Here is a 27,033-nt window from a genome sequence, read left to right as displayed (position 1 = left end):
TCGTAATCATTGATAGATCATGTTGTTGTATTAACTTTTTAGAATCACTTTTAATGCTATTTTAAAAATACAGTCAATTATTTTTCACGATTTTTTATATATATTATCATTGCTGTCAAGTCACTTGATGACATATGTAAAAACGAACACCTTTGGACCTATACCTATATGAAGCTCATTTTACGTCTATAAACGTAACGCCTGAAAAAAAATACTCTAAATGGTCGATAGTAAAATGTATTTCCCAAAGCACCAGTACATCGTTGGTAGTTTTATAACCTTTTCATGGGTCTTCATTCCAAGTTATATGTAGAGGGTACATCGATACTTCCTCGCCCGCTATCTGAAATTAGTAAATTAATCATTAAAATTAGTAGACAGTTTTTTTTATATTTATGGTAATATTCTTAAAATTTCTAAATCTAATTTGTTCTTCGGACAGCGTTGTCAATACGCAAAAGTTGCTGAAATAGTTCAACTCCTATTTTGATCAGAATTATATTTACGAGTATACGTATGGCATTTCTATATTGCATTGTATAAAACATGGGAATAATTTAGGATATCGACCTCAGTTATTGTATATCTCCGTGAACGTAACTAGTGAATGATGAAAATGTATCTAGTATTCAGGTATTGCATATTTTTACTACTCCTAACACCGTTCCCCGAGCAATCGATTTAAGTTTCGATCGAGAGGTCATTAACCTATATTAATGAAACGACAGCTATATGTACAAAATATCCAAAATAATAAATCATTAGTAGTTTAGAGAAAGAATAATGAGATCAAAAGAAAATGGACGAAACACGCAAGGAACGTCAAAACACAATTTTGTTGAATTATTCAAGCAGGCGTTTGTAAACATCAAAGGCCAGCGCAGCCTCGTACAATAATTTATTTCATAAGATTAATTTGAAGATTACGGCCATTTGAGAAGTACAAAAAATGGAAAAGTTCCAGAATTTGTTAAGTAAGCCATTTTGGCTAGAAATAGTCTAGCCATCTAGATCGACCGAGTACTCCAAATGAGTTAAGTCTGGCCTATAAATTACCGAGTTTATGTCTTTGTAGAATTTTTCGGACTTAAATTTTAAACATTTGTTTTTTTGGCTTCTTATAGGTCAAGTTAAGACGAAGTATATACGTCATGTCTACATACAATACGGTATTACTATTGTTTGGTATGGTATGTCTTTTTACATATAATATATTATGTAATAAAAAAACGGGGGTTTTTAAAGCCAAGTTTTATCAAATTAAGGATACACTAGATGCAATTTATTGCATATATCAAGAACCCTTAACCACTCGTTTCTATTTTAGAGGAAGCGGTGTGGTCATTGTTATCCACTTCTACGGGCCGTTCGAGTATTACGTAAGCAGGTTTACTGCAATTTATCCCCCCCTCCTCTTGTCAAAAAATGAGAGCAAAACTCTCAAAATTAGTTCATAAATAAACCTATACATTTTTTGTAGGACTCTTCGAAAATGCATTTCGTTTTCAATCATGTAAAAAAGTAAATAATTACTGTTGACGTAATCAACAAATAAGAAAATCAAAGATCCCCCCCCCCCCCACCTATATTGCTTACGTAATACTTGAACGGCCCCTATGCAAATGGAAAATATTTATAATATAGCACCATACTTATAAATTATAAATAAAAACCTATCAGGAAAATAACATCTTAATTCTTAACCTTTTATCGTTAATTAACCTAAGCTATCCAAACCTCATAACAACATGTCGTCTTTCGAGAACAGTAAACAGTAAACGCTTGTCTAAAGATATTTTAATATTCGGCCAGTATTTTTATTAAAAAATCATTTTTATTTTAAACCTATTCATTTTGCAACCCTCAGAAAGTACTAAAAATCTTACAAAATATGATTATCTATCTTTAATAATACTTTAGTTATAGTTTTGACTGAAAATTATGAGGTACACGACGTCAAATATTGAGTGTCTTCAAGGATGTGGAGGTGTGATGTACCAATTCTAAAATTAATTTCGGGATTCATACTTTTGTTTGTTGTTAGTGTATGTGTTATTTAATTAGACATACCTATTATATGCGCACAATGTACACGATAGACGTTGTTTTGTTATTCTTAATATTTCAACACAATCACGACCTAAAGCAGATTCTATTAACTTCGTTCGTTGATATTACCTGTATAGAACCTATTGACGTATGTACCATAGAGTATGCAGCATTAAAAGCGTTCTAATACGTATGAATTGTTTTATTGAGAAAAATATTTTTTATTATAAAAACTTATACGCAAGTACGTCGGGCGGCAGCACATAGCGGCTGGCGGGCGCCCAACTGCAGTCATTCTGCAAAGATATCTATAGTAATAATAAAAACTTGTATGAACAATGAATTTTTTGTAAATGCGAGCTACTTACTAGCCATTGTAGTTTTGTCGTTGCGTTTCTGAATCGCAATATTATTATGCTGCGTTGCTTGAGATAAGGAAGTAATTTTCAATGTATTTAACTATGAGAATATAGCTAATTTCTGTTCATACTTAACACGCGTGTTATATTCGTGGTCATTGCTATAGACTATACAGTTTATATTGATTCCCTTTATATTGCTTCGATATAAAATTGAAGCTTTTCCCGTTCAAATTATTCTTTTAAAGGTTTTTACACTTCAAGTGATTTAGGTATATTTTGTAGTGATTTGATGTATTAAGGTAATCAGTGGTGACCATATAGATAGTCAACTATTTAATGCTTTTTACGTCATTTTCGTGTATATCTTTAGTCGGTTTATAGATTTAATGCAGTTTATTTTTCTGTAATTTATCAAGATTTTAATTTTTGGTAAAAATGTTTTTGTTTAACAACTTTTATTTTTTTAATCCTTTTGCAATATCAACTTCCTTGTAGCCAATATTATAATTTGTCTGTTCTAATAAAGTCAAAGAAGGAGCCTCGCACTCAGCCTTTTAAAGCCTTTCAATCGTCAATTTATTCACGATTCCATTGAATCATAAGACCGTTACGCAATGCGGGGACGACGCTGAACTTTTGAACGTTTGTTATAAACACAATATTGGTGGTATAGAAAATATTTGGTAGTAGCTAATCGCTTCTATAATAAGGTATATATTACGAGAATCACTGATGATTTCTTAGTCAAGCATAAGCAAAATAACAAGATATTAACAATATAAATGACTTCTTCGGATGAAACTATGTAAAACGAATTTGAAATATGGTAAAGAAATGATATAACATTTTGGTCATAGTATATCAAAGTATATCATTCAGTGTTAAACCTATATTTGGTCTGAATGCAGCAATAAGAAAGTTGTGAGTATTTCTATTAAATCTAACATTGTTGGCAATGCCGTGGTAATAACGCCGGGTTTATTTTCGTCCTAACTATGAATAAGGACTCCGCCATTTTATTGTACAGTGCAGTTACAATATCTAATATTTTACATATCTATTTAATAAAAATCTTTTGTAAAAATATATTTTTACTTACCAATAAAATAATCCTGCTGTTGATTCACCCAACTGTTCTTGTTTATACCTGAAATTACATTTTGAGAATAACTAACTGTTAACGTGTATGTATCGGAGCAGTGTTTGCCTAGTGGATCAGCGTGCGACTCTCACCCCACCCACTGAGGTCGTAAGTTCGATCCCCGGCTGTCTTTCTATGTGCGCATTTAACATTCGCTTGAACGGTGAAGGAAAACATCGTGAGGAAACCGGCTTGCCTTAGACCCAAAAATTCGACGGCGTGTGTTTTCATGCATTTTATAAAACTAGGACAAACACATGAAGTCTGTATCCTTAATAGAAACGTAATAACTTACAATACAAAACCTCAACACTTATCACTTAGCTGATATTGATCTGATAGCGATCATTTGTTATTCCAATAGTCAAGAAGGTGATCAGCCTTCTGTGCCTATAAGAACAACGCGCCGTCCACTTTTTAAGGTCTAAGGCATGCGTCGGTTTCTTTACTACGTTTTCCTTTACCGTATGAGCAAGTTAAAAAGCGCCCATAGACAGAAAGTCCTTTGTTGTGGCCGGGGATCGAATCTTAGACCTCGGGGATGGGAGTCGCATGCTGAAGCCACTACTACTTCTGCTATTTATTTGCTTTATATTTAAGCTGAATTGTTGATACTATACTTATAATTTTAATGAGAACTGTGAGAATGACTAACAACATTTTGTATTATAAATTATTATTACATCATAATGACTTACTCTTATGTGACGATCTTCCAGCGTTGTTAAGTTGTGATTTAGTGGCAAACCTTAATGTAGAGCTGCAGTCTAGAATAACTTTGTTAAGAAATGTATCAAATAGTTTTTGTAAATAGGATCGAGTATTATATAAAAAAATATTAGTAGGAAACGCCTGGTTCATCTTATGAAATATAAAAAAAATACCTCAAGAATAGCCAGCCAGATATTCCAAAGATATTAAAAAAAAAAACATTAATCCCATCCGATATGTCTTTAAAATTACTTATTTTATGTATACAGACAACATAAACATATTTATACAGTTATTTTCACAAGCATTGAATTCTCATACAACTAAATTAATTTATCTTCGGACGAGTTTACTTATATCGATATTTCTGTCGAGTCATCGTCTGCTCAGATGAATAATATATTTTCTTCATTTCAGCATCACTTATACCAACATATTTTTCTTATGACTAGAAATTTGTTAAATCGAACCGTCTTGTTCAATAAAGAGATTTAGCGGAAAATGGTCAGCAATTTTGGTGAAATCGTAAGTAAAATCCTGACGTCTGATTGTCGTCTATTGAATCCATTTGTTTTTATTTAGCCCTTATAATGATTTGATTTTATACGGCGGTCGTTAAGCGAATATTTATTTTACGTAAGTTTTTAATTTTAAACCAACGCTAGCATAATATATGATATATGACTATTTTTTATATTTATCTAATTGGTATAGACCCCAACGTCACCTCTATGCGCGATGGCGATTATCTCCTTCATGCTGTGCTCGACCTGTGGAGGCTCAGGATAAGGGTCTGCCGCTCGCGCCAGGATCTGGCGGACGACGTCACGTGGTGGAGTCCCCAGTGGCGTCGGACGTGATGATAAACCCAGCTAAAATAATTTTAAATATTTACAATATTTATTTTAAAGTGCGTAATTTAAAAATTGAAATGGTTTGGTCATATAAGGGTGATATTGTCAAGTTTTCACTGGTATTCTCAGTCCTTATATAGAAGTTTTTTAGAAGCCAGCCTTTACCAAGGTACACAATAGTTGTACACTATAGGAACATGAGATTTGTAAAAGTCAAATTTTGAAAAGTGAAAAGAATTTTTATCGATAAATGTGTTCATTGCCAATTCAAATACGTCAATTCTTAGAATTTTGGTTTTTATTATAGATACCTTGGCTAAAATTTGTGTTTTGATGTGTTGGAGACGCGCGGGCTCGTGCGTAGTGGCGGCGGCGCGCGCCCATGGGCCCGGCGCGAGCGCGAGCGCCGCGCACACGAGCAGGCAGGCGCGCATGGGCGCCTAGCCGAGAGCGGTTAGCCCGCGCCATCGGCACCGCGCCTTCGGAACATCTCGGCGCCTGCAATAGATTAATTTCGTTACTAAATTATACGCCAAATTGAAAGAATCTTGAAAATTGAAGAAGCATTGGAAGACGTAATCACGTTAGTCGACGAAATGCCAAGAAAAGAAGAACAAAAGACCAAAAGCCCAAGCCTTTTGATATAGTACTGTTTTCATTTACAGTGTCTTGCAAATTAAAGTATACATAATACGCTGTAATACAAGTGATGATAAGACATCATTTTTCAGGTCAAACCATAATGCTGATGAAAACTAAAAATAATCAGATAGAAAAGTAAAGTATATATAGAAATTTAATATTATTCTCATGGTAATAAAATAAATACAAGTATACAATGTTGATAAAAAATCCCGCAGTGGGTTATAATAGGTTATAGTTATATATATATATAAGTATCATGTTGTTGTCTTGCTAAACAATGTAAAACATTATATATACCTATATTCGAAAATAGCAATTGGTTGTAGTCAAAATTAATTTCAATAAAAATTGGTTTCGAATCGTCAACACGAACATACGGAGGTCTACGTATGCTTTCTTATTTCAGAGTAGTCATCAATTTTTCTCACGCAATGGATAATGATAAATGAATAATAAGCGTTTAACGTCAACAAGAGCACTCAGTAAATGCATAGCCAAGACTTGTTAAATTATTCATTAAAGGTGCCGATATTGTTCCGTATTGATGACGTATGCGGCAGGTCGCATCGTTATCGTTAAGGGTTTAGAAATCACAGACTTTAATCTGTAAACAAAAATAATAATAACGAATCTATATTTATAGAAATGAATCGCAAAAATTGCTGCTACGCGCAAAACTCGAAGACGGCTAGACGAGGAAGGTTTTTATGGAAATGGGAAAATTGCACGAAATATCCTAAAAATGAGGTTAGGTTTTGGTTATGTTTTTATGCCGGAAAAGTGTACAGTCTCTATGGGGTAGCTTAGCAAAATGTTACATATATTGGTATGTAGCTACTAAAAAGTTAGGCTAAATAAATCATATTAGGGCGGATCGAAGTTTGCGGGGGCTAGTACATCTAAAAACTCACATCAGTCTCATTTCAAATTTTATAATTGATAATGTATATATATATATATATAGTATCATCAAACAATAATGCTTGTTTTAGGTAATCATATCATGACTGCTAAATGATCAATATTATTAATATGACCTTAACATATTACTTTAATCTCAAATCAATCACCCTCATACTTTTTAATAATTTATGCCAAACTTAAGAACGACATAAAATAACCGATTAAATTTAAATCGATTGTGGTGAAAATAGGTCGAACGCCGATAAATTTCATTACACTTGTTTTATTACAACCACTTATCTTAACTGAACTTTTAAATCTACGACCGAGATTTACGAAGAAATTTTAATTGGATTTTCAATGTAAAAAGTGTGACAATTTAGTTTAGTTTAGAATTATCGGACTAAGCAGAAACATAAGTTTATCAGAAAGAAGGTTTAGAATAATATATAATGTATTAATAAGTAGGTACTTTAAGGCGTTGTCAAACAAATTAAATTCATGTGGAATTAAAAACAAATAGTCAGAGAGACAAACCATTCCTATTATTACTCCAAAAAACAGACTCAGATCAGAGTTTTTCGTTTACTGTCGCTTTAGCAATAGTTACATTTATGTTTAAGACAATACTTATTAAAGAGACAATAAAAATATAATTAATGAAACTTACTTTTTAAAAGATACTTAAGATTTCGCCACTATTTTCTGTTTAAATATTAAGAAAATCTGACGATTATTGCTTACGACTTCCTAATAGCGTGGCGTCTATACGAATACTGGTATATTTCTCAGAGTTTTATAATTTATATAGCAACCCACGCGCTAATAATAGGAAGGCTCTATTGATAATACCTGGGAAAAGGTCATAGGTTATTAAACATCATATTTAGCGATCGGACTACGATCTTGTCTTTTGAGTGATATAAATTATATTCTCTATAATGATAATTTTCCTTTTAAATTAAATTGTTATACTAAGAAATAAGGCCTCCAAGACTTAGTTTAGTAACCAATATTTTCAAATGTGCACAGAATAAAAAATTAAGTGTTAATTTACATTAAAAAATCAATATACGAAAGAAATATCTCGCAAATTTTTTAAATACATTTGCGTCAAAAATCTAAAAAAAAGTTGTTGCTTCCAAGATTGATGAGTTCAATTTAACAATGTAATACATGTACGGACGGTAAAGATACTGAGTGGAAAATTGCTGAGAGCAGCAATTATATAGTTATTAATATGTTTTCTCCTTAATGAATAAGGCTAAGTAACATCGGACACGTCATCTATTTACGGAATAAATGAAGAAACATATTTCATATTTCTATTAAATGTTATTTTATAAGGATTGGCCTAAAACGCGTACTGCCTAAAATAAATGGTCAAAAACTTAGCTACATTTTTTTCTAATCATTTTTTTAAAACTACGGTTCAAAGATACTTTATTTCTTAAAGAATTATATTCACTTAGAGAGAAACTTTAGAGTTGGTTAGTTATATACATCGTGTTATGAAAATAAGCTATATGAAATAAAAATATTAGTTGCTAATGATATGTACAATTTTTTTTAAAGTTCAGGTAGGTTGCCTGTTACAACCGGCATTATGTAACTAAATGAATAGTAATAATTTCTTAGACGCTCGTTAACAAACACAAAATTTTTCAAATAATTTTTTTTTAGACTATAAAAAATCCATTTTATAACTAATACGCAATACTAATAATATAATAATACGGAATTTTTAAATGGAAATCAATCATTTTTTACTAATAGTTAGTTTTAAGGCAACGCACTTGCGACCCTTCTGGCAATGTGAATGTCCATGGGGGGTGGTATCATTTAACATCAGGTGAGCCTCCTGCCCGCTTGCCTCCGATTACATTTAAAAAAAAGGTGTTTGTATAGTCATGATTCGTAAAGCACGTTAAATGTTTAAAGATTTTCTTCATCTACTTTTAAACAGTCAATGCGCACGTCCAGCGCAGGCGCTGATCAGAGAGCAACTACTACTTCTACTCTACTTGAGTAGAGTTGCTCTCTGATCGATTCTACTCACTAGTGATGACTTTAAGACATTGACCTTTTACAACCTAGTATTGTTTTTTGCTAAAATAACTTTTACAATTTAGAATTATGTAAATAATTATAAGTTTTTAATAATAATACATAGCTTTAATCCGTTAAAAAAGTGTATTTATTAATTTTACAACCTGTAAGAGGACTATGATATTGCGTGGTCGTACCATTCTAATAAAACAAATGATATCGTATTATTTTATAAGATAATCTCTGACATATATTTCATCAAGTATAAGCCTCTGTACCAATAAATAATAAAAATATATATTTATTAATAGACATTGAACGGAAATATCAGATGGCATAAGCCGTAACTTGAAGACGCGTGGGTGCTATTGAAGGAACAAAATTGATTATTTAGGCAGTTCCCTTTATTGTACCAAGGTTATATATAATTAAATTAATAATAGGTTCGCCGTACTATATAATTCATACATAACAATATATGTACTGTTCTTGCAATTCTATAAGAATAACAAGCCCAAATGTAATAATGGATAACGACGTACTCCACACAGTTTACATCAAGGAGTTTGAGTTTTTGCTATACCTATTTTTGACGATGTATGCCTGTGCCACTTTTAAGGCCTTCATATTAAAATAAATTTGCTTAAATTGTAAAATAAACAAAAAGTAATAAATAATTTCATTATTTATCTATACCAATATTAGAAAGAGTAAAGTTTATAAGGGGGTCGCTGGATGTACCAAACAGATTTTATGAAACTTCACCAATGAATGCCACGTTATTAGAGAGTTATTTGTAATTATTTAATCAAAAAATTAAAATACGTTTTTGTGGTATTCGGATTTGCAAAGTAAGTTGGGACAATAATATTGTCCTTCGAACGCTGTAGTTACCCGTGGAAAGCCTGGGAGGGTATCTAGTATATACAAACATGTGATGCTTTTGACATCACCTTATCTCTTCGCCATTTTATACCACAGACCCACATTTCTACACATCGCCAAGGGATCAAGCCGCACAGAAAGTGACTGGTCGTTAACGATTCGAATAGCTTTTCGTTAAATACGGTCAAGTTGACAAAGCTAATACTCGGGAGCTCTCCCTCAGAGGTGAAAACAGTAAGATATGTGGACCAGAATTTGCGCTTTATAGGGTTGCAAGCGGTAGCCCGGAGTGCAGTACCGTCTCGCCTTGTTGAGGACACCAAGCTTCTTAGAGGCTAATTTGGAGTTCCCTTCCAAATGACCGCGAAACTGAACGTCATTCGATATGTTAACGGCCAGTATTCCGATGCTAGCTGAGGCTTTAAATAGAGTGTATTCAAAAAGAGGAGTAGAGCGATAAAGAGAGTTATTTTAGCGGAAAATGCGCAAACTTGTGTCTGCAAAACCCCTAGATTATATGCAAAATTGTATGTAAAGTTACAAGTTTGTAGAAAAATAAGAAATAATCTGTGTATTGGTCAATATATTCAAATAATCATTCAACATTGTATAAAATCTTAAATTTCATTGTATTTACTTAGCCATCGATAAAGTTGTATAAACTTGTCAAGTTATACGGATCCATTACACCCGAGACATTATTTCTTCAACTTGAAATTTGGGTCAAAGAGAAAACAATTATTAACATAGTAACTTTGCTTTTTATTTTGCGAAATATACATTTTTCAAACAGTGGAAAGTATGTCTGGCGAAAATAATTTTATTATGAAAATAATATTTTATGTATAGAATTATGTTTTTTTATACTATACGTCGGCCTCGTTTAGAGAATACGTATTATTAGTTTATTTTTAATACAAATATGAATACAAATAAAAAAATAATGTACTAATCTCTTACAGACGCGGTTAATGCAGTGTTTAAAAAAAAACAATGGCGCTACAACCATTTTAGGTTTGGGCCTCAGATTTCTGTATCTGTTTCATCATCATACGACCTCAGAGATGAGAGTCACACGCTGAAGCCACTAGGCCTACATTGCTCTAAGCAGTGTTTAACTACTCCAATTTGCGGAAAAACAATATTTAATTTATGTTAACAGAAGGCTGATTACCTACACACCGTAACGGTGTGATCACTATATATTCCAACCAGGATTCACGGAATTTAACAGGTAGCAATTTTTTATGTATAAAAAACCTATCCAATTTTCATAATATTATAAATGTGTAAGTTGATGATGATAATCCGTTCCGATCAACATAAAATTTCGCATTTACGTACAGCGAGGAAAAGAAATATAAAAATAAGATGTATTCGAGTGAGGCCGTTGACAGAATCTATTACCTTATCTATGAGCCAAAGAAGACCTTCCCACGCTGACTTTTAAAAGCTATTGGACTTCAGTATAGAAAAGTTCTGAATCGTATTTTTAAATTCAGCCTATAGTCGAACGCGCACGAGCTTGATACTTTATGATTTTGGTTCCTAAAAAGCATGTCAATTTTTGAGTCTACATACCGATTTTCTCGCGATGTTCTGTCTTCTACGAGAAAATTTTATATTAATATAGAAAGATAAACCCATTGGTCTAAAGCCATGATTCCAACGCAAGACTGTCAGGCTAACAACCTCGTCTCTACTGTTGTTGAATATATTTGAAATAGATTTCTATGTACATAATTTCCTTTATAACATTAAAATAAAGGTTTTAAATTTATCACTTTCAAGGCAGCTGCCCATCACGCATCACAATTCACACCCAAACACCACCCCGGCCCCAGGGTGGGCGGCGTGGCGCCTCACAAGGTTGTCTGGGGGGTTAAGGGCTTACACACGTGCCTGTCTAACCGGCCAAATATTCATGTCACCAATATGCGGTGTACATCATGAGTATGATATCTTTTCGGGTGTCATGCCGAGTTTATATGAATAATTACAGTAAGTATTTTTTTATAGAGTAGGGGGGGGAGAAGTCACCGCAGCCCATGGATACTCATTTTATTAGTGGATGCGTTGCCGGGCTTTGTTTGAATTTAAGTTAAAACAGTATTTACTACCTTATTTATAAGTTAAATACTTTAGTAAAATTTAAACCAACACAGCGTTTTTTTGAGTTCAAATTATTGGCCTAATTATATATAAGATTCTCATCATTGAGATTCTGCCTACTGCATAATTTTATTTTATCTACGTATTTATATCTCAAGTGCTGAGATTTACACAAGCTTTCACGATGGAGAAAAAGATTATGAAGAGAACCACAGTGACATAGACTGAAAAGTCGAATAAGTAATTTATCCGCAATATACAGTTCTTACTATATTCTTTGAACCTACATTGTAGCAGTGGAACCTTTACAAAGATTACTGAGTACGCTAGAGTTGAGAATTTTTCATTAAATTAATTTAATATATTTTTACTAAACAGAAGAATGGTATTCATTTAATGACACAGAACATTGGAGAATCTACACGCGAAACACCAAATAAAAATTTAACGGCTTCTATAAAGACATGTTTATAACGTTGGTCATCTGCTATTTTCAATCTAGACATATCGATTGGCACTAAACTGAGGAGATGGATGGCACGTGTATGTTTAATAACTTTATTTATAATAACTGTAACTTTAATATAATTGTAAAATACTGGTAAATATTTTTACATGTACTTAATATCTAATAATGTATTCTATTCTTGAATCTATTTGTTATATAATGTAATTTCAATTAGCTTTAGAAATACAAAATACAAATAAAATTAAACGGTTATATCTATTTACAGTCCCTTATCACACTAATACGTTTAGCTTCCATTATCGCCTTAAGAATTTCAGCCCTATTAAGTTACTAAAGATTTTGTTTCGTTGCTCCATTTTGCGTTGATATTTTCATCATAAAACCAACAATTATTTAGTTAACTAATCGATAACGATAGTAATGTAGAGTTTATGAATAAGTTCACAAAAGTGGCTTCGTAATATTTTTTACAATAACACCAATTATAGAATTGCCTTACATACATTCTACTTTTTTAGTTAAGTACGTAATATATAATCACATTTTATACAAACATGATTTATTACTTATTTATTCAAGCCCATATCTCAATATCAATGTCTGTAAGATTTTTTTTTTGGTAGAGTATGTCAAAATGACCGTAATTCCTAACTCTGTTGTATAATATGTGGCCTTTTTTAACCATTAATGTAATTGCACAAAAGTGTATATATATCTAAAATAACAAAGAAACACAGGCTAGCGATAGCGTAAGCTTCGTTCAGTCGTTTTTTCTTTTTTGAAGTGAAACTTCTTTATCGGCGTTGGAAAAAACCGAAAAATTTACAGTCACATTTTTCGGTTACGCGCCATCTACTTCTTGTCCCTACCACGGTTGATTGATTATTTATTAATAACAAAAATATATAATAAGGATAACAATGATAGTGATAATTCTATTACAATTAATGAAATTCTGTAATAATCTTAGTAGTAATAAGGTAAAATGAAATAATTGTATTATTTGTATTCATGTCTATGACAATAAAAACCTTTTGTTAAACTTTATCTAATTAACTTTATTTTTTATCTAATTTAACTTAAATTTTTGTAAAGTTGTATATAATAGATCAATTTCGAAAAATAATGTCATAAAGAAGTTTCACTTCTTACGTGTGTACTCTAGTACACGCACACATTTTTTAAAATTATTGTTATATTTTATATATAGCATATGCAAATACCAGTTGCGTAAAAAATAAGTCAGCAGTATAAATAAAAAAGAGGGTAGATTATTTTATTGCGCAGTCAAACGATGTTTCGATCGAATTATTGTAGAACTAGTTTATCGTGATGAAAAAACGACCAAACAGATAATTATTTTATGTTAATAAACTGTAAAAGCTGTTTTTTTATATTCTAATTTCATGGACGGAATATAATAACGATATAATAAACCAAATTAAAATTCTTAACACTAACGATGATAAGTTCGAATTAACATTTCATTGAATTATTAATCACCATTTCATCCTGGTGTTACCCGATCGACTGTTTGTTTCTGAAACTACAACCTTTACCGCAAACGTATTATTTAAATTATTCAATGTTGTTTAGTTACTTTATAATTTTTAGCCGGTTTGCTTGGCTTCATATTTTTTTTATTTAGATGCTGTATATATGTATTATGGTTAATAAGTTTTTTTACTGTTTGGTTTTTTGTTATACAATATTATTGTATTCATAAAGTTTTTTTCCTTTTAAATCTTTAATTTATAAATACAATAATTTAAATAAAATATATAATGCCACTTAAGTATTTCCGAACCAATTCGATTTAGAGTTGTATTACTTAGTTCGTACGTGTAGAAGCGTACCAATAAAAGGCTGGCTACGCAATCGCGAGCCGCCTGGCAATGAGAGTGTCCATGGGCGGCGGTATTTAATATCGATAGAGCGTTCTACAAAACAAAATAATTTAAAGACATGCAGCCGTATTGTAATAGTGGATTTAACATGGTACTTTTTTGTATATTTCGATACCAAAAAACCATGATACCTAACAATGGTATAAATAACCCATTAAAAGAGGCTATTGATATTTTGATGATGTGGCAAACGCAAAAATAAATTAGAGTACTTATTTTTTGTATAAGTGTTTAGTAAACAAAATCGTAAGGTCAGTTTTTCTTTACTGAATTTTGGTGGTAGTATTCTAAGCTAAAATTCCTTTAATTCCTTAATAAATCCCTAAATATCGGTTTAACCACGCCCAGTCTTTGAGACCCGTAAATCTTCCGGCGGTAATATATCAGCGTGCCTTGTCTAGACTTCCTAAATGGAAATGTTTCTCAATAGTTTTACCGCCTTTTGAATCATTAGAGTTAAGCGCCGGTCGAAACGGACTTATTTTGGATATGATTAGGATTTTTTATATCTATAAAAATGTCCAGGTTGCGCGGAATAAAAATGTGTATTATCAGTAAATTTAAATGTTGTATATACACAAATATTATTTTAGTTATAAAAAGTAAAATAGCGCTAAAAGCGCTTTACCTGTAAGCATTGCTGGTAATTACGATAAAACAGAAATACATATTCTCACGTTAGCGCATTATATTGTAAAACACTATTGGATTTGAAAACCTTTACTTTAAGTTTTAAAGGAGTTTGTTGAGAGTTTGTTGCTTAACTGAGAATCAACCCCAGGACATAACATGACAAGGTCTTGGCTATAACCTAAATATTACTTATAAGTCACGGAAACTGAATTATATAAAAATGATTAGCACTGTTGCGATATAGCAGCAAATTGTGATTTTTAAACAAACTGTATTCTGATGTATTAGTATAATTTTAAAAAGTTAATATGAATACACCTTACTAAAGTAAATAGAAAGTTGTTTAAACGAAAGAAAGAATAAGAAACTATCATACCAAGAACAATTTCTTAAGCAATTTATTTAAATCCATTGTAATTCGATAAGTTTCAGTTCTCAAAGATAATCTAAAGACGTTGTTCGTTCACCATGTAAGAACTTTTACTTAAAACTAGATAAATTTAAACATGTGAGGTAGTTATTATATTTTAAATTGACTAACGACGCTATATTTATATCATAATATCTAACATAGAATTTTTTAACACCACCTCATAAAGAAGTTCTTCTCAGCTACTAGTGTTAGCAAGTTCTTGCAAGGTAACACAAATAAAACAATGGCCTATGTAAGTTAAATTAAAAGTGTTTAACGTTTAATTAATTATTATAAAAATCACTAAGAGGAGGTTAAGTATTTAAAAATAAATAGTATTTTCTACGCCAAACACATCGTCGATGTTTGGTTAAATTTTTTTTATTGAAACCGCATGAGCAATATGGGCATATAGGAAAGAAAACACATTGTTTCACAGTTGGAGTTTAACACGGTCTCATGATATAAAATTATACGCTTATTACGGAGATTGCGAGATCAGCGCTGTGGATATTACTAGAGCGAACAACATCGAACTTGCATACAAAAAGCCTACAAAATTTGTTGCCTTAATTACAAATCAGTAACATTTTTGTAAATCAACCTTGTTGTATTATACGACCCATCGTGTCTGGTAGCAATAGATATTTGCGTGTTAAATTTTTAATCTACGACTTAGACTTTTATATCTGTCAAGTTACGTAATACTGTTTTTGTGCTAACAATAGCCAATACCATATACATTATTTTCATCAATTTTACGAACCAAAACTACGATAAAGCATTAAACATTAATTACAAGTTATATTTTTTAAGTCCACTCTGATGCATCGCGCGGATTTCCATATTTTTCACATTTCAAGACGAGTGCAATGCAGTTATTTATGTTCAGTTACTGAGAGCCGATGCCAAATGCCCTGCTCCATGAACAATTCAAATTTAAATTAAAATTGCTTATAATATATCTAACTGGAATTTAATTTTATAACAAATAAAACCCGTTATAGTTGGTTGTTATCAGACTTACTTAATTTATTATTGAATGATATTAAGAAAAATATAACGCGTATGTTTATTTTGTTGAATGTTTAGAAGTACCAATGTCATTACAGGATTAGTAATAATTTTCAAAGATTGATTTGAGGTGACAATCGTTCAAACACCATTAAACAATTAAGTAATTATATTCTATTGAAAGATCATACAAAATTTAGAACTAAAATAACGTACTTGATACTCTTTTATTTTGATTCAGCTTGAAGCGTAAAAAAACACCCCTATCGTAGTTGTACATCTGTGTGCGAACTATATACGACGCATGCGAACGAACTCCTCACGCACACACTTAAATTCTTGGCATGGAATCCAAACAGGGTTGTCCCATTTTATTTTTAAAGTTTAAAAATCCTTCGCCCGATTTGGCGTAAAACATTGCTGCTAGTATTTACATTTTGAAATGCCCTTTTAACGTTTGGGAAATGAAGTGGTAGTAGTGGAAAGTAAATATGAAGAGGGTTTTGTTTCATGTAGTAGTCATATAAATTAAAATTTTATTATAGGCAAATTGTAAAGCATTGCTACAAGATAGTGTGTTGTTTTGATATGGACTTTTAATTGTATAATGCAATTTACAGTTTTTTTCCTCTCTCTATGATATAATAGAAGATTATGTATATTTTTTTTTATAATTCATCATTTAAAGTTTAAACTACTTTTTACTTTGTTTTAGAAACTAGTTACTAGTAAACATTAATTAGTTTTGCGTACAGTACCTGTTTTTAAAAAAAATATATCAAAATTAATTCAGCACCACGCACAAACTCAAATAGCCCAGTCCATAAGCAATAAACAAAAACAATCAATACAATTTTTTCGTAACCGATTTTACGACAGCGCCATGTTTACGATATTTTTACGAGAATTTTATTTATCCAAAGCCTCTAACCGCCATAATGACAGCATTAAGTAATATGATGTAGTGTAACGTCTGCTGTCTTGCATGGGGTTGCTGTTATAGGATAAGTTATTGGCATAAATAAGTTACGGCTTAATGTTTTGGGGGATCACCTGCCTTGATTTTCAATGCTTTTTTATGGCTACGCGTAAATATTAAATCTGTTGCTTTTATTTTTACCAATTTTACGAAGTTACGAAAAAAATGTTGCTCCTCATAAATTACCCTGTGGCCGTGATTTCGAGACGCTAGGACATCACGGACTTTTATGCCAAAAAAGTGCAGGTCGCTTCTCGAGACAACCCGACTGAACGACATTATACGCCGGTCCCTTGTCACCATAAACGTGCCAAGTCTACTGGAGCCGACTGGTTTTGCAAGACACCCGACGGTATGAGTCTGATTTCATGGAAGAGGGGCCGGATGCTGGTATGGGACGCAACCTGTTCAGACACGCTGGCTCCTTCCCACCTACATGAAACCAAGAACAGAGATGGTGAGGTTTGTGAAGTGGAAAAGCTAAAGTATGCAAATATAGGGGTCCAAATATGATTTTGTCCCATTCGGTGTCCCTTGGTCCGTGGGGTCCTAGCGGTAAAAGGCTATTTAAGGAAATAGCAAAAAGGTTAGTTGACATCACAGGAGATCGAAGAGCTGGTAGCTACCTCGGACAAAGAATTCGTCTAGAATTCAAAGGAATTCGCTGCCAGTATCTTTGGAACCTTACCTAAAAGGAATCCCTCCTTTTAATAATATATTTTAGTCATTATATTTTAAGGTTAGTTATTGTTTTTTGTTATATCAATCTATATTAGCTGTAGGATTACTTTATACATGCCTACTTGTAATAAATTTAGTTACTATTAGTTTAGAAAATGTCAAGACGTTACTTTGAATTTATATAAAATGTATGTATTTTAATATTCTCTTGAATGTTGTAATCAATTTTCCTGACCCTTCGGGAGAGATTTATGTGTTAGTAAACGACGGCCATTAAAGTATTTTCAAAGCAACGCATAGTAAATAGTCCATAAATTAAAGACATTGTTGCCATAGAGTATAGATAAAAGTTGCAAAAGTACACTCGGTAGGATATTGAAGGGCGAAAAAAATACAATGTCACTGAGGTGACCTCGGATTTAATCGTCTCAGCAGTCTAGACGATATCGACACTCCAATTTGTGTTTTGGTTACATTTTCTAGGCTTTTTGATGAATTTAGGCTTGATCCTTTCAGACTGAAGAACAGAATAACAACGTAAGATACAAAGGAATTAAATATATTTTGTCTTTATGGGAACGTAAATCTTACTACGCCTAGCAAATAATTCATTCTTAGTATTACACAGATTTGTATTTATTTACGTTACGTAATCATATGTGGTTTATTCAGATAAATAGAATAAAATTCAAGAGAATGCAAGAGAATCTTATGATTAATAAGTAACCAATGCATTGGGTTCGAATTATATTCATTCGCACTATAAAGTACGTTCTATGTATAGTATTAGTATTTTTATAATTTATTTTGTGTTAATCTAGTTAGTTTTATTAAGTCCGATTCCCTCAAACTGTATCTCATAGAATAAAGATATTTTTTACGTAACATTACCATCAGTGATCTGTGAAATATAAATCCAGTGATTTGAAAGCAATTTGAATGGCATCAAGCAAGGTGACTTGTGCAGTGACTTTCATGGGTTCAAAGTCGTGTTTAGGTGCTTAATCTTGTATAGACACAAATATTTTTTTCTTTTTCCATTGAAATAATTTCTGAATTGTAAAAGCAAATGTAGCAATGTATTTAAGTTTATATGGTAAACCGGATTACCTCATAAAACCTAAATATAATTATAATCCGGATGTTGTATATAAAAAGTGTTCTAAAAAACTACAAAATAATAGTAATGCTTCGTATAAAAATTTAATGCTAGATGTTAATGGCCTCTAAAAACTACAGACAATTCCTAAATTAGATCATAAATGTAAATAATAAACGTTGAGTACATTTTCAAAGAAAAAACCGTCATCTATACGATGAAAGTCATAAAGCTTTAATCTTGCATTTAATGCGTTTGAGAAAATTGGAAGAGGCTATTGAAGAGATTAATGCGTCTGATTAAATTACCAGACTATTTAATAGAACCTAAACGAATGATTCAAGACTGTTATTTATTTTAAATTTTAAATATCCAGCCAGAATTATATACCAAAATAATTTATGGCTTTCTATAGAAAATATGTCGTATGTACTTTGTGTTGCCAGTTACTTACTTGTAACTTATTCTAGGGGACATCTAAATGACTTTGAAATTCATCTTAGTAACGTAAATACCTAGTTTGACACTCTCGCATCAATTTGCCAATAAGTACACTAAACTACTTTAGTTTAGCTATTTCAAAAATATAATTCATAAACGATCAGCTGCTTATCTATACCAAATACCAAGTTTTGTATTTTTGTAATATAATTAAAGAAATTTTAAAATATATCTTTTTATATAAAGCTACATTGATTATAATAATATTTTCTGTCACTTCTTTCTCTATGCGTAAACCCGCGTGCTTTTTAATACATAAATATATATAGTTTCTTCTAACCTGAAGAATCGTCGTTGATGTAGTAAATAAATATCGTTTATAAAATAACGTTAGAAGATTAAAATGAATAAAAATTGTAATATATTGTGAATTTTTTTAAGTTCATATATCCAATAGACTTTTTAAATTAGTAACATTACATTACATTCGGGGAATTTATTATTGCGAATTTAACTAAAGATAGCTGGCAACATTACGTGTAAATGTTCATAATAGAGTTCTGTTTTTCATTGTGATTGAAATGTTCTTAAATTTAATTAAGGTAATATGTTAAGTCGTGAAATTTTATTCAATTAAAACCGGTTGAATATTTTAAATTCTAGAAACAGCACCATGAATTAATAAAATAATTTGTGTCATGTTATATTAATATATTTTTTTTACTTTAAACATTGTATAGGAAACGTCACATTATGTCAGCCCTGAAGAAAGTTTGCTAACATAAAATGTTTTTAAGGTAAGTAAAGTTTGTAGGTGTGTCATAAGCCACGAACGTCACAAGTCGTAATTTAGTTTGCACAACAGTTCGCAAATGGTTGATAAGTTATTCTTGATGGAGCTATGTGGCTGGTAATTATTTATGCAAATATGTTGAAAAGAAGCATACTTACTTGTAGACTCTTATTCATATGCATCCTTATAGAATGATTTTAACGTTTATTTATTCGTTCGCGTTCATTCGTTTGATCTCAATAATGAGTTTTGTTATACGATATACAATGGTGACCTCAGCGCTACGCATTTGAGTATTCATCGAACTTGCATACAAAAACGTCGGGATATTACTGTCTATTGAAAGTTACAGAGGCTCTGCTTCTATTAATATTTAAAGGTTATTATATTTATAAATAAGATGGATAATCGGGGTACAGGTTGGTATTACTTATAATAATGAAATAATGATTTTACTTGACGTAAAGCAAATCCAAAAAGCGCAATTTTTAAAGCATACTTTATTAAATCGATATTTTAGTTCAGTGAAAATAAACTTTTTTACTCTAATCGGAATTTTCATGATGATATATGACGAAATCACTGGTACTAAGTATTTATGTATTTATGAATTATTAAGTAATTAATTAGCTTTCAATTAAAAGCACTTGCAAATAATTAAACATATGACATACAATTTTTTTTAATGTAGGACATTACTAAAATTGATGTTGTTTAAACATTTAGTTTATTATTCCTATTAAATCGGTCTTAAAAGTGAAGCAAGTTGAACAGTTGCACGCTTGCCAACGAACCCACTCGCCCAAACTCTGTGGCTATGCAGTTGGCGTGTACCGCAGTGGCCATCATAGTTAGACGTATTGAAGTCAAGGTTGACTGGCGGCTCTATTGAACTACTTTACCGCTTATCATTAATCATTTAAGGCTACCTGCGTATACAGGTAACATGGCGAAAGCTGTTCAATATTTATAAAATAAATTGTCAATGACAGCGCAAGTATGATGGGTAGGTTTGATTTTGGTAAGAGAGAAATCCTCATAAAAATTTACAATAAATTTTACATAAATTTTAATCCCTTTGTGTTCTTAATTAGTATTGTTAGTCTTGTGTGATTTGGACTTCTGTAGCAAATATTTTAATGTATGTAAAATGGAAAATGAATGTAATATTATATTATTTTTTGTTCGCTTGAAAATGTCAGGATATTGTATTGTCTTTTATTAACATAGCTTTTACACATTTAAAGAAAATACTTTTTTACCGGATTGAAGTCACAGGATATTTTCTGATTCTATTCAAATACATAAAATGTGTTGTTCATTCATGGAACATAGAGTATATTACGATTAACGTAGGTGAAATCGCACCGCACAGCTAATATATGATAAATATGGTCATAAAATATATTAATGATTAAAGCCTACTTTTTAGCTAATTATTAGTTAAATCTATTATCTTGAACTTATAAGGCATTACGTTCTACACGTTTCCGCCGTTTCTACACGCCAACCCTCTAAAGGGAAGGAAAAGTTTTACAGAATTCTTATCCATGCTCTGAAATCTCAGATATTTCGTTTTCGGGTTGTACAAAATAGTTAGAAATATGTAAAATTTTAATAATATGTGTCAGCGTACGCGTGTAAACTTATTTTAAATCTGTATAAAAGTTTTTTTTTATAGATTTTTAATACTAGAACAAACTCAATAAAACACAAAATTGCTATCATATTTAATGATGTACAAAATTTGTCCAACATAAAAAATACTAATGTCCTGTGACGTAAGACCTAAATCGGTTTTAACGTCGTCGTAAACTAACTCATCACCTAAAATGTTAAATATTCTAGCAATTTGAACAAATATACAGCTCATTTGAATTATAATAAAATCAGTGCTGTTGTACATTGATAGGCAACCATTGACATGCAAATTGGGCCTTATCGCCTGAATGTTACACGAGTACGTTATTTATGATCTATTACGAGTGAGCATATCATATCTTGCCCCAGCCACTTACGATTTTGCAGAGTTAACAAGAGACATTGTGTTGGTATATCATTGACAATATACGTTCATTTTTTGGCTGGAATTGACGACATAATTTCTAGTACATGCAAACGAAAAAAAAAGGATTTAAAAAATTGTTAACAGGTAATTTCTTTGAAACTACTGTATAGGCTTTTTAACGAAAGTTCCGAGCCAGTTAAATAAATTTTAATATGTTATACGAAATTTACAAGCTTAGGCATGTTACACTATAATTTCTTTATTCTAAATAATAAATTGTTAAAGATGGTCGAAAAATAAACCTTTTTTAAATCTTAAAAAATAAAGCTGCATATTTTGTAAATGTAATATGTTTCTTGTCTTTCTGTGACGATTACCAATAATCATGATAATGTTAATATAATTGATAATCCTTTCGAAGTTGATTACAGTTATAAATTTTATGTTTCCACGTTGCATATTCTGTTAAATAAAATATTGACTACTGTGAAATTACGTTTTCTTTTTTCTTTATGAAATTAAAATAAAACTCACCAACTCTCCTTAATGAATGGAAATTAAAGTTAAAATTTTACGAGAAGCAAGGGCGAATGAGAGAGGAAGCGAAACATTACTTAAAAAGTTCTTTATTTGTAAGCGCCGGGAAACTGCATCCACCAGTTTAATGCCATGTTTTATTTGAAAATCGCAACAGACGCATCAGGCGACCATAAAACGTATGCTCGTAAACCAACTCGGAAAATATAATTGAATGTGAAAAGTTGGCATTAAATTTTACGACAAATAAAAAATAATAATATACCGCGCGTACAATTAGTACTGTAGTTTTGCGAATACTGCATAAATAAATATCAGGAGTGATAAGGGTCGGGCCATGTGACTGTCATGCTTACTATCTCAAGGACCAACAACAATCGGAGACGGCTGAAAGTCTGTCAGATTTTATAGTTGGTTATATATGCCGTCGGGTCATCCCGGGGAGGGGAGCGACGGGTCGCACGCAAATGATACGCGAGGAACGCGCACCGCATCGATCCATGTGCCGACTACCCGCAGTTGGCGCCCCACCCCCCGCGCCGCGCCGCGCCCGCCGCATACACGCGCACGCACGCAGACACGTTCATCTAATGTGTTCTGCCAAATGATCCGTTTCGAATATTAAGACGTCTATGTAGTTGAAAACTGATAGTCATCTTCGCTGATTGGATCAACTACTTTACTAATGTCCAATTTAAATTAAAAATATTTTTTATTTTGTTTTTTATAGTTAAGTTATTAAATTTAATTTGTTTGTACTCAAATTTATGAAGGAAACTTCAAGTGTAAATGCTTATGTAGGTTATTATTTATGGCTCTTGTACAGGTTCGTTATTACCGGAAACTCGCGCTCCAACCCCTCATGGGGGAGGTTAATTGAGCACAGAGCCACGTGGTAACAATTATTTACCTTAAGGTAAACCACGTGCGTTAACATATAACTTATATTCAAAATCTATAAAAAAATTTTTTTACGTAAGCTGAGGCAGAATAGTAAAGCAATGCGTATTGCAAAATATTTCGATGAGTTTAATTCCAATATTTTGTATGAATATTCTAGAAGTATTATTGCAAAGACTTGCTAAAAATGAAGAAATAAGATGGTGAATTTACAGACATTCGGGTTTAATGTTTCTACTTGTTACACAACTTGGAATATAGATCTTAGTTCTAGGTTCGTAAGGGCTAAATTACAATCGTGGACGCGCTATAATAAATGTACGTCAGGCGCGACAGTAGACTCTTATGTGGTTTTCAAGAAACTGCTGTGGATTTTAGGACCATTACCAAAATATACGATCCAGTGATTCATTTAGTACTTTGCTCGCTAAAGTGCTATTGCATATATACGTTTAGCTTGAACTGCTTATGGATTATACATTTAAAATGAATATAGTATTTTTAATGCGACATGTATTAAGAAATATAATGATGAATAAAATAATAAATAAAATAAACATTGAAAGTTTAAACATGAATTAATAGTAAATATGACATTTAATAAATGAAAATGAAAAATCTTTGCAGAAGCATAATTAAATACTACTGTCTCTAATATTACTTAAGCTTTGATAGTAAATAAACGTAAAATTTAGCATTTGAGCGCTCCAGCGACGACACCCCAAATCTAGGGCACGTGATTTTCAGACACACGATGCAAGATCAACTCACATTGGCCACAAACAGGAACAGTCCTAATAAGTCTTATCCTAGGTGATGTAAAAACACACAATCAACAATAACCGGTGGGTTTTTCGTAACAAATGCACGATGATCGCGAATTTGTATTCCGCGGAGTCTTCATTTGGTTATCGGTGAGACATGGGTACGTGCGTCCCGCGCGCTGGACTCCACTCGACTGAGGCGCCGCGTCGCCTCTCCCTCGCCCCGTACCCGAGCTGCATCCTTCAAATGCTCCCTGATAATCGGGAGAAAATACAACACACAGTTGCAATTGGATCGCCGCATACTACTCTTTTTTGGCGATGATTCAGGCGGTAATTGCGTGAGCCCTCATTGGCCAGTTCCTTGAACCCTCGTGTTGCAATGTCCTCGACGATAAAACAGTACTTTAATAAGTTTACTTGTTAAACTTTAACCACGTTAGACTTAGACTGGGAATACTTAACACATATCTTATGTAGACGGGATGTTTTTGACCCGAAAATTTATCGAGATACGGCTAGACAGGCCTATGATGTCAACTTCGTCTGGCTTCCTTTAGAACACGTTTTGCTTGTAATTCAAAGCTGATGATTGCGTAATCATAGTCTCGATTGTTATAGCGTCTCATGAAGCAAGGTTCGATGCTGATCGAGGCCAATCTTATAAAAGCTTTTTATAGACGCAGATCGATATTATAATACTTTTTTACATTTATTTGTGACATTTAATATTTCGATTACTTTAATTCATTTTATACTTAACTAATGCGTGAGAACTTCTTTCGTATTTCTAGTTTTAGTTTAATAACGAAACGAATATTTTGATCGTATAAATTGCATGAAGATCGTAGCTTTCTCGTAGCGCTTAACGTGCCGTATTGTAGCTTGAATGTGCTACAGGCCTACGATCGTAGATGTAGAAGTTGACACGTAGCTTCCTAGCCTAGCAATAGTTGTTTAGATCATATCTTGCATTTTACAAAAATATTAAAATTTAAAGAGTAACAAATAGAGAAGTTGGATTTCAAAATTACATTTTACATGGTAGCTATAATTTTCAAAATTGTGTCAGGTTGATATTTGTATGTTTGCGTACATGTACTGTGCCCAACATAACTCACATCAAAGGACACTTGCTACATTATATTTTGTGCATCCCAGCGGGCGCTGGCGACACGTACATTCAAAGGAAAAGTTGCTTTTATAAATCCATAATAAAAACAATAGAAATCCATAACCTATATAAACTCAATGTGGATTTATGGGCAAAAAAAACTTGGGTATAATTAAACAAAGTTTGCTAAGCAGTTTAAGAAAAAACTTGGCTGGAAATGTACCCATTATTGAAACTCATACTGCTTTTCTGTTGTTATACTACAAGTACTTGTAATGAACAATGTAGTAATTTCTATATTTATTCATTTAATCACAATAATAATGGACAAGGTCAAATAACATTAAATATATAATATTAAATACATAAGATACACAATATCGCTATTGAGAATATAAAGTATTACACACATCGATAGCATATGAGTTTTATGTGTATTTTATACTAATTTACTATACTATAAGGTTTAATAGGAGAAGATATTACTAGTGGGTTGATTGCTCATATAGATGATGGCAGGGGATGCACAAATGCATTTCCAACTCAGATAAAAAAGACGAAACTATATGATTTGAATATTACCGTTATAAATATAAGTTCATATTTTTCACGCAAGTATACTCTCAGTCCGTAGCGCCGTCATGCGTTGTACTCGCCGATAGCTACTAATGTAACACTTTACATTTACACTACTATACACTTATGTGCATTTACAAATAGTGTCTAGAGAATATACACAACAAATTTTAATACAAAGAATATGCTTTGTAATTTATTGTTGGATCTTTTTTTATGGGTTCGTTTTTTCTTCGGTTTTGTAAATGGCTCTGTTTTAAACCCATATTAGATGTTGTTGTGGAAATTTCGTGAGCCCTACTTGGGGATGGACCCATTTTAGTGTATGTTTACTAGTAGTTTTTCTAAGGTGAAAACAAATCTTTTCGCTGACAATTCATACTTGGCTCTGACAGTTGGTTCACAGTGCAATATCAACTAAAATAATAACGAATTACTATGCGTTATTTCTAACTAAAAGGGTTACACTGACCCTTTAACATTATAGAAGTAGTATTTCATAAATATATTAGCAGGAGTTTCATGGCACTAATGTCCCCATAGCAACAACCTTCCAAAAACCTAAGTGACCTTGGTTCAAACACTCGCATATCTTTAGGCTAAATCAAACACTGAACATAGATGTCTTCGCCCAGACGTATTATCAAAAATATCATCTTTCATTTAAAAAGCAACTTTAATTTCTGGTGTTAGGTTCTATTTTACAGCATCCGGTAAAAAAAATCTTGTTTCAATAGAGTTTGAGTTTTACTGCTTTAAAATAAAGTAAGGTTTCGTGTAATATTTCTTGAAGGGTGTGTTGTGGGCTTGCTGAGAACGTCCTCTACGAAATAAAATTTGGAGAACTATCATTCAGTGTAATTATTTATTATACTTGTAAAATTAATTTGTACTAAGTAGATAAATAATTTTATCAATGGTAGATATGTGGAAATTAATATTGAATAATATTATATAGTCGAGGGCATTTATCTGTATGTATAGGCGAGTGTGTC

At 31.9% G+C, this 27,033-nt stretch overlaps 1 protein-coding gene across 5 annotated transcripts; it reads right to left on the bottom strand.

The window, feature by feature from the left end:
- Positions 1 to 221: 221 nt before the first annotated feature.
- Positions 222 to 24,529, bottom strand: LOC123715582. 5 transcript variants are annotated; one of them, XM_045670721.1, is made up of 6 exons: positions 24,356 to 24,529; positions 5,429 to 5,615; positions 4,991 to 5,135; positions 4,251 to 4,328; positions 3,511 to 3,558; positions 222 to 343 (listed from the first exon to the last, which is right to left on the bottom strand). In XM_045670721.1, the coding sequence occupies exons 2-6, from the start codon at positions 5,549 to 5,551 to the stop codon at positions 294 to 296; spliced, it is 444 nt and encodes a 147-aa protein (XP_045526677.1). In that variant the 5' UTR covers positions 5,552 to 5,615; positions 24,356 to 24,529; the 3' UTR covers positions 222 to 293. The 5 variants fall into 5 exon arrangements, with proteins under 5 accessions (XP_045526677.1, XP_045526680.1, XP_045526676.1 ...); XM_045670724.1 differs by lacking the exon at positions 24,356 to 24,529 and adding an exon at positions 22,762 to 22,922; XM_045670720.1 differs by lacking the exon at positions 24,356 to 24,529 and adding an exon at positions 22,682 to 22,921.
- Between the last annotated feature and the right edge of the window lie 2,504 nt (positions 24,530 to 27,033).

This window comes from Pieris brassicae, chromosome 10, assembly GCF_905147105.1.
Source record: "Pieris brassicae chromosome 10, ilPieBrab1.1, whole genome shotgun sequence".
Lineage (NCBI taxonomy): Eukaryota > Metazoa > Arthropoda > Insecta > Lepidoptera > Pieridae > Pieris > Pieris brassicae.
The sequence above is the reverse complement of the archived record's forward strand: the minus strand, read 5'-3'. Positions and strand labels throughout refer to the sequence as shown.